Source organism: Ahaetulla prasina, chromosome 4 (assembly GCF_028640845.1).
Source record: "Ahaetulla prasina isolate Xishuangbanna chromosome 4, ASM2864084v1, whole genome shotgun sequence".
NCBI classification, from domain to species: Eukaryota; Metazoa; Chordata; class Lepidosauria; order Squamata; family Colubridae; genus Ahaetulla; species Ahaetulla prasina.
Window position 1 is genome coordinate 2,868,558 of NC_080542.1, and position 8,943 is coordinate 2,877,500.

At 50.4% G+C, this 8,943-nt stretch overlaps 1 protein-coding gene across 1 annotated transcript in view; it reads left to right on the forward strand.

The window, feature by feature from the left end:
- The window catches only part of CHD3 (chromodomain helicase DNA binding protein 3), a 150,989-nt gene that overhangs the window by 18,741 nt on the left and 123,305 nt on the right, over nucleotides 1–8,943 (forward strand). The window contains exons 2-3 of the mRNA XM_058184225.1: nucleotides 4,834–4,952; nucleotides 7,430–7,603. Coding sequence (XP_058040208.1) covers nucleotides 4,834–4,952; nucleotides 7,430–7,603 — 293 coding nt within the window. The remainder of the gene's footprint in view (nucleotides 1–4,833; nucleotides 4,953–7,429; nucleotides 7,604–8,943) is intronic.

Here is an 8,943-nt window from a genome sequence, read left to right on the forward strand (position 1 = left end):
TCCTATAAGGATTATGGTTAATAGGCTTGTTGAACCCGAACGGGGAAAGGGGGCCCTGTCGGTGTCCGAGGAATTTGAAACATAGAATCCTAGGGCGGGAGGAGACCTCAGAGGCCCTCTAGTCCAACCCCCTGCACAAAACAGGAGATTCTCTACAGGTATTCCTTGACTTACGACCATGGTTGTGCCTCAGATTTCTGTTGCTAACGGAGCTAGTGGTTAGATGAATTTCCCCCCCCCCCTTTTACAATCTTTCTTGCCAAAGTTGTTAAATGAACCCTTGCGATTGTCAAGTTAATAACTAACGTGGTTGTTAAGTGAATCTGGCTTCCTTTTTGCCAAACGGGATCACATGATCCTGGGATGCTATGACCGTCATAAATATGAGTTGGTTGCCAACTCATGCCATGGGGACACCGCAACGGTCGTAAGTGTGAAAAACAGCCCTAAGCCACTATTTTTCAGTGCCGTTGTAACGGTATTGAACGGTCAATAGCTATGGAGAGTCTCCGTCATCCAGATCATGGTTGTCCCAAAAGTGCTTTTTCCAAGAGGCAACTGGACTTTCAGGTCTTTTTGAATGGTCACTAAATGAGCTGTTTTAAGTCGAGGACCCCCTGCACCATTTCAGACCCGTGGCTGTCCAATCTCTACACCCACGGGTGCAACATCGGGTGACAAGTCGTTCCACGGGTTAACTGTTCTTATTGTCGGATGGGCTTGGGTGTCATTTCTCTCTCTGAAGGCCCACGTTCTCTAAATCTGGTGGGCCTTCATCCCGGCAGGTTGTGGGTTCTTTTGAACCGGTTGACTTCGGGTTGTAAATGTCTGTGGAGATCCTCAACCCTCCAGATTGTGGTTGTCCCAAAGGTGCTTTTTCAGGACTTCCTTCTTTGAAGACGTTTCGCTTCTCATGTGAGAAGCTTCTTCAGCTCTGACCGGATGTGTGGGGAAGGGAAGGATTGATACTCCTTGCAGACAGCTGGTCATTTGCATCCTTTTTAGAGGGTCGTTGAGGCCACTGGGAGGTTTATCTGTGTCCTCGGGGTCCCCTGAGTGGTGCAAACGGGCATGGAGCCTTCTTGGAACTGCTGAAAGGACACAGATAAACCTCCAAGTGGCCTCAACGACTCTCTGAAAGGATGCAAATGACCAGCTGTCTGCAAGGAATGAATATGTATGTATGTATGTATGTATATATATGTATATGGGTCTTTGGTTATTCGGGTTTTCTCCCGCGTACAATTGGAAGTGTCTTGGCGACGTTTCGACGAAGTCTCATTCGTCATCTTCAGGCTTCAGCTTCGTGCTTCTGGGAGCAATGTGTGATCACAGCTGTTTCTTCCTTTTAACTGCTAGTGGGGGTTTGAACTGATTGGGTGGGAGCTTGGCTGTGCTCTGATTGGATGGGGTCTTTTTTGTGCTCTGATTGGCTGGGGGTGTGTCCTGTTTGGGTGGGGGCTTGGTTGTGCTCAGATTAGTCTGAGTTGCAGGGGGATTTGAGCTGGTGAGCTGAATAACCCGAATAACCAAAGACCTACATACAAACACCCGCGAAAACCTCAGAAAACAAATATATGTATATATATGTGTATATGTTTTCTGAGATTTTCGCGGGTTTTTTGTATGTAGGTCTTTGGTTATTCGGGTTTTCTCCCGCGTAAAATTGGAAGTGTCTTGGCAACGTTTCGACGAAGTCTCATTCATCATCTTTAGGCTTCAGCTTCGTGCTTCTGTGATCACACATTGCTTCCAGAAGCATGAAGCTGAAGCCTGAAGATGACATATGAGACTTCGTCGAAACGTTGCCAAGACACTTCCAATTTTACGCGGGAGAAAACCCGAATAACCAAAGACCTACATATGTATATATGTATATACATATGTTTTCTGAGGTTTTCACGGGTGTTTGTATATAGGTCTTTGGTTGTTTAGCCATTTCAAACCCCTCCAATCCATTCATGCAGCAGACTGACACCCACTATGAAGATGTAGCACGACCACAAAGCCAAACAACAGCTATGCAGCTCACCAGCTCAAATCCCCCTGCAGCACAGATTAGACTGAGCACAACCAAGCCCCCACCAACACAGGACACACCCCCAGCCAATCAGAGCACAGAAAAACCCCCATCCAATCAGAGCACAGCCAAGCTCCCACCCAATCAGTTCAAACCCCCACTAGCAGTTAAAAGGAAGAAACAGCTGCGATCACACATTGCTCCCAGAAGCACGAAGCTGAAGCCTGAAGATGACGAATGAGACTTCGTCGAAACGTCGCCAAGACACTTCCAATTTTACACGGGAGAAAACCCGAACAACCAAAGACCTGTATATACATATGTATATACATACATACATACATATATATGTATATGTATGTATGTGTGTGTGTGTATATATATATGTTTTCTGAGGTTTTCACGGGTGTTTGTATATAGGTCTTTGGTTGTTCGTCGAAACGTCGCCAAGACACTTCCAATTTTACACGGGAGAAAACCCGAACAACCAAAGACCTATATATATATATATATATCTCCTTCCCTTCCCACCACCATTCAATCAGAGCTGAAGAAGCTTCTCGGATGAGAAGCGAAACCTCCTGAAAGGAAAAAAACCCCAGAAAGTCCAGTTGCCTCTTGAAAAAAAAAAGCACCGTTTGGGACTCCAAGTGGCCTCAACGACCCTCTAAAAAGGATGTAAATGACCAGCTGCCTGCAAGGAGCATCGATCCTTCCCTGCCCCACCATCCAGTCGGAAACGAAAAAGCTTCTTGGATGAGAAGCGAAACCTCCTCAAAGAAAAAAGAAACCCAGAAAGTCCATTGTAGACCACCGAGTCTCCCCTCGGAAGCTCGGTTTTGTTCCCTGGTGACAGCAGGTGACGGATGGGCCCTTCCGATTTGGGACGCTCGGTTGGGGGATGCCCCACATTAATCACAGCCGGGTTAACGGCCGAGGCTCCCTTTCCCATCTTGTCTTGGTGAAGAGAGGCGAAATTGCTCGGGGGGGGGGGGAGACTCTGGAGCATCTAATTACTGTTGAGGGTAGCTGTCCTACGATATTAGCAAGTCGGTTCGGCTGTCCTACGATATTAACAAGTCGATACTACCGTTGCTGTCTACACGGAGTGGAAGAGCGGGAGGTTACAAAAGTGTCGGAGGAAACCCCGGGGGTGGGTGGGAGGGTGGGTGGGAAATTAATGGCCTCTCCTCCCCGTCTTTAATACGGGGAAGTCATTCCCGTGGCTGTTGAGGTGGAGTTGCTTCTGATTTACAACAACGGGGGAATGAGAGGGGAGTTGGCCCCGGTGACTCCTATTAAGGAGTTATGTTGTGTTGCGGCACCTGCCGCGTAAAAGGAGCAGGAGCGTTGCCCGCTGGTGACTCTCACGCTTCTGCCAAGCCTTGGGAAATTTGAAGCCTGACCCCTTTCTTAGGGATCGTTGTGTTGCTAACTACATTTTTACTCCCCCCGCCACCCAGTTCTTCTGGAAGGTGGGGGGGGTTTCTAGCGCACTCTGGTCCTAATAAGCCTAGGAGATGTAGAAGAAGGCGCTTGGGGCCTTTTCCAAGCCCTACAGGGTAGCGTCGAGCGTAGAAACACACAGTTAGAAAGCGGAAATCGTCATTGAACGTGTCTGGATTAGGCTGACAATACAGAGTTTGAAAATCCTTTGGCTGCCTAATGAGAAGGAAGGACTCCCTGGAGAAGAGCCTCATGGTGGGAACGATGGAGGAGCAAAAGAAGAAGGGGACGGCAGAGAACGGAGGCGGCTGGATGGAGTCACCGAAGCAGTCGGCGGGAGCTTCAATGGACTCCAGGGGATGGTAGACGACAGGAAGGCCTGGAGGAACGTGGTCCATTGGGTTGCAATGGGTCGGACACGAGTTCGCAACTAACAACCACAACAGGGTTGCAATAGAAGAGAATGCTTAGGGTTGAACGGTGGGGTCCTTGGCGCCCTTGACCTGGGTTGTTTTCTTGCGTGGCCCAATTAGGGAAGCTCATGGCTGCTAGAAGGATTTGTGGAATGGAGGAAAGTGGGGGAGGAGGATAACTACGAGGCCCTTGGCGCTCTCTGAAGTTGGTGGTTTTCTTGCGGATATTTCACGACCCAACTAGGTAATATCATCAGCCCGAGAAGGGAGTGGGGTTTGCGAGGAGGAAGAGGAACTATCGGGCCCTTGGTGGTCTCTGAGCTTGGTGGTTTTCTTGCAGATGTTTCATAACCCAACTAGGGAACAACATCAGCCCGAGAAGGGAGTGGGGCGGAGAGGAGGAGGAGGAGGACTGCGGGGTCCTTGGTGGTCTCTGATTTTGGTGGTTTTCTTGCAGATGTTTCATGACCCAACTAGGGAACAACATCAGTGCTAGAAGGGAGTGGGGTTTGTGGAGAGGCGGTGGCGGCGGACTGTGGGGCCCTTGAGGATCTCTGAACTTGGTGGTTTCCTCGCTGACATTTCGTGACCCAAACTAGGGGACATCATCGGTCCTAGAAGGGAGAGGGGTTAATCGGAAGCGATGACCCTCCCTTGTTGGGTCACGAAACGTCTGCAAGGACACCCCCAGTGGAAGTTTCGACGTTCCCTTGCTGCTCTTCCCTGCCTCTTCCGCGCTGTGGTGTTTCTTGCCGGGCGGAAGACACCAGCCGGAGGGAGGGTTGGCGGCAAGGCTCAAAGCGGGCCAACTCTCGTCCCTCACCGTCGAAGTGGCGCTGAAGCGGTCTCAAAGCAGACGAGGGAATTCTTCCGCCTTCTGTCTTTTCTTTTCTTTTCTTTTCTTTATTTATTTTTGACGCCTGGGGATCCTCTTCCCCCTGTTTTGTATTCCAGACGACGAAGAGGAGGATTTGTGCAGCTTAGAGAGTCCCCTCGTTGTCAAGAAGAAGAAACGAGGGCCGAAAAAGCAGAAGGAGAACAAGCCGGGGAAACCCAGGAAGCGCAAAAAATTAGTAAGTCCCCCCCAACCGAGCCTTTGCTCTCCCTTCAAGGCGGACTCGTATCTCCTTCCTCGCTGGTGCTCGCCTGCTTTTGTGAGACATCAGTTGCGTAAAAGCCAATTCGCCAACTTTTGTGTCTGGGCCCCCCGAGCTGGGCTTCCTGCCAGAAAGTGACTTGGAAAGTGAGGGGGAAGGGCCGTCAGGACTTACCTCGGGAGCACCGGCTTCCCTGGCTCAGCTCCAGGAGCCAGAGGCAGGCCAGGTGGAGGAGATAACGAGGCCTCCGTCCCCTGACTTTTTCCCCCCACAGGCCACGCCTCCATACCCAGCTGATGGCAATCAGGCCTGGCTGGACCCTAGGTTTCATAGGCAGGAGAGGCGGGAACAACAGAAGCAGGGGTGGGGCAGGCCTAGGAAGTGCTGAGTCATGGAGCCATACTCCACAGGATATAAAGGCAGGAAGAGCTGCTGTGCCTCTTCGTGGCAGGCAAATTAACTGCTTAACTAAGAGCTGAAGTACTGTTTGACTCATCGGCGTTGAGGGAGATAACAGAGACACTTGGCAGACTAGTTTGCTGCCAGAGCTGAGAGTGCCGGCTAATTAAGCCATCACTCGGACAGAGGCGAGGGGGGACAGAACACCAACAAAATTAGGACTTCTTTAGCTGTGTCCTTTCCCCCCAACCTTAGGTAGAGGGGAACCACTTTGCGGGGTGGGGGGGGAATGGAAGCTTGGCTTGGCCCCGTGGCAGGATTTCTGGCCTTTGTTTTCACCCTCATGGGGAGCTGGACCTCGTGTCGTGCTAGCGACGCTTCAGTTCGGTTCAAAAATGTGTTTAAAAATTGCATCAGCCTAGATTTGAACCCTTGTCGCCTCTCTTGTGGGAGCTGCATCGGCCAGGCCCCCATTCAAGATGCTGGTGGTCACTGGGAAAAGAGGGTCCTTCCGGTAACCTGGCCCCAGGCCACGTAGAGCCTCGGACCAGGTTATTGGAAAGGTCCCTTCTCGTATGGTGGTCCGTCTGGTGGGACCCAGAAGAAAGGCCTTCTCGGTGGTGACTCTCCCTCCCTGCAGAGATAAAATCCCCCCCCCCCCACACACACTTTGATGCTCTTTTCCAAGGCCCTGAGACCCCAGAATTATACCATGGAGTGGTTGGTATGATTGCTGTTGGCCAGAAGGGTTTCTTGGTTTTTGTACCGGGGTTTTATATTTGCAAGCCGCCTCCTGGAGTCACCCAAGAGGGAGTTGGGCAGCTGTATAAATGTTCTTAATGAATAATACATAATGTTGCTCTTGCGAAAGGTGCTGGCTGGGTCAGAGGCGTAGCGAAGGGATGAAACGGCAAAAAAAAAAAAAAAAAAAAAAGAGCTCGCATGTTCACTTGGAATGACACAGGGGCCCGGAGTAAAATTTATTTTATTTTATTTATTTTATTCAATTTTTATAACCGCCCTTCTCCCGAACGACTTAGGAATCTTATTCTTATTCAAATCTTATTCTTATTCAAATCTTATTCTTACGTTCTTTCGCGCTTAGAACTGTGTTTTTATTAAGGTGTTTTGTTTTAAAAAAAAAAAAGAAGAAGATTTTCATTGTAATATATGTTTCTGAATTGTGAGCTGAATCTGCTGAGATGCTATAGAAATCGATCGAACAAATAAATAATGATCTGTGTAGACCAGGGATGGCTAACCTTTTTGCGATCGTGTGCCAAAAGCGGGGGGATTGCGGGGGGTCGTGTGCACATGTGCCCACAACTATGCGCCCCCCCCCACATGGAGACGCCCCCCCCCACTTTTGGCACGCGATGGCACGGTGGGCCTGTTTTTCATCCTCCTCAGACTCCAGAGCCTTTCTAGGAGCCTGGGGAGAGCGAAAAATGGGCCTACCCCACCCCCCAGGTCCTCGGAGGCTGGAAACAGCCTGCTTTCCTACTTCCGGTGGGCCCAGAAGGCCCGAAAATCAGCTGGTCGGTGCACACGCGCGCGCCAGAGCTGAGCTCACATGCCCACCGATACGGCTCCGTGTGCCACTTACGGTAAACATGCCGTAGGTTCGCCATCATGGCTATAGACCAAGGAGTGAGGAAAGATGGTCCCTGGACTTTTGATTCCCAGAATTCCCCAAGCACAGCCGGCTCAGGAATTCTGGGAGTCGAAGTCCACAGGTCGTAACGGGCTCATCTTTCCCCACCCCTGGTGCAGAGTGATGGAAACCTTCCGGTGTTTCTTACCCTCAGCCAAACACGCCCCAGAACTCCTCTTTGCCATCGAAGCTTTTCTGCGTCTCTTTGTTTTATTTGTTTGCCAAGTCGTTATGTCACAATGAAACGAGGGGGTGGGTGGGGGGTGGGCGCAACTGTGGTCCTGGCACAGGGGCTTCTCCGTGCTCAGCAGGGAGAGAGGCTCGTCCTTAATTAATGCTAATGATCTCACTTGCTTTGGGGCTCTGGGTTTTCCTTGTTTTTGGTTTTCCCTCTTGGCAGGTCAGCGAGGATGAATTTGAGTCCGACCGAGAGGAGTATCGGGCCAAGTCGGAGAGTGGCGGCAGCGACTATGGAGGCGTGGGGAAGAAGAAGCGGCGCAAACATCGGGAGAAGAAAGAGAAGAAGACCAAGCGGCGGAAAAAGGCGGAAGAAGATGGAATGCAAAAGCCAAAGGTAAAGAAGGTCTCTGAGTCTTGGAGCCCTGGCTGCCGCCTCCTCCTCCTCCTCCTCCTCCTCCTCCTCCTCCTCCTCCTCCTCCTCCTCCTCCTCCTCCTCCTCCTCCTTCGTGGCTGGTTGATAGGGTGGAGATGGTGGAAGATCCAGCTCAACAGCTTCACTGTGTGCTGCTTGTAGTACAAGAGTCTTCCCAGACCGCTTGCCTTCCCCTGGGAACAGACAAATCAGATTTCATGGGGCTTAGGCGTGCGGCGGGGGGGCATCAGGGTAACACCTCTGGCCACTACACAAGGATTCAAGGCTAGTTCCCCACTTGACTCCTCCTGTTGTGTCTGTCAGCAGCCTGGCAACGGAGTCGGACAGCAATGAGGCTGAGGTGAGGCCAGGGCCATCGGGGAGTGAGGTGCGGACTCCAGAGGCTGATAGTAATGAGGCAGAGGAACAGGAGGAGCCTATTCCTAATGCACACATGAGAAGAGCTGCCAGAAGGCAAGAGCAGCTCAAGCAGAGAGGACAACTCAGGAGTAGGGCCAAGAGATGATTGGCCCCTCCCACAAGGCTTAAAACAGACCAGCAATGGCGTTTCAGCTTTGCCGGAAAACAACGCTGGTAGCTGCATCTTCTGCTTCGTCTACGTCTTTGTTTTTGTGGCTTCTGGACGTTTGCCAGGAAGGGCCTTTAGCAGTTTGCCTAATTGGACTAAGGTTTGCGAGATAACTGAGGAATTTGTGTTGGGAGACGTTTGTTTTATTTTGAGTTGAACGAAGACGCTGGGAATGAAGTAATACCCAGCTGTTCGAATAAAGTTTGTTTTTCCATGGACTAAGTTTATTACTACCTACTTGGGCCTGGGTCACGACACCTCCTTGCCTTGCCAACATGGACAAGAGCAAGTAGCTTCAGGCTGAAGGGGGAGTTGACAAGACTCCCCTTCTGCTGGTCCCCGACTTTTCTCCCGTGCTGCAGAATAAGAGTCCGAAATCCTCCCCCCCCTCTCTCCCTCCCTCCTTCCTTCCTTCCTTCCTTCCTTCCTTCCTTCCTTCCTTCCTTCCTTCCTTCCTTCCTTTATTTTTTCTATCTATCTATCTGTCTGTCTATCTATCTATCTATCTATCTATCTATCTATCTATCTATCTATCTATCTATCTCTATCTTCCTTCCTTCCTTCCTTCCTTCCTTCCTTTCTGTCTCCTTCCTTCCCTCCCTCCTTTTTTCTGTCTGTCTGTCTGTCTGTCTATCTATCTATCTATCTATCTATCTATCTATCTATCTATCTATCTATATCTTTCCTTCCTTCCTTCCTTCCTTCCTTCCTTCCTTTCTGTCTCCTTCCTTCC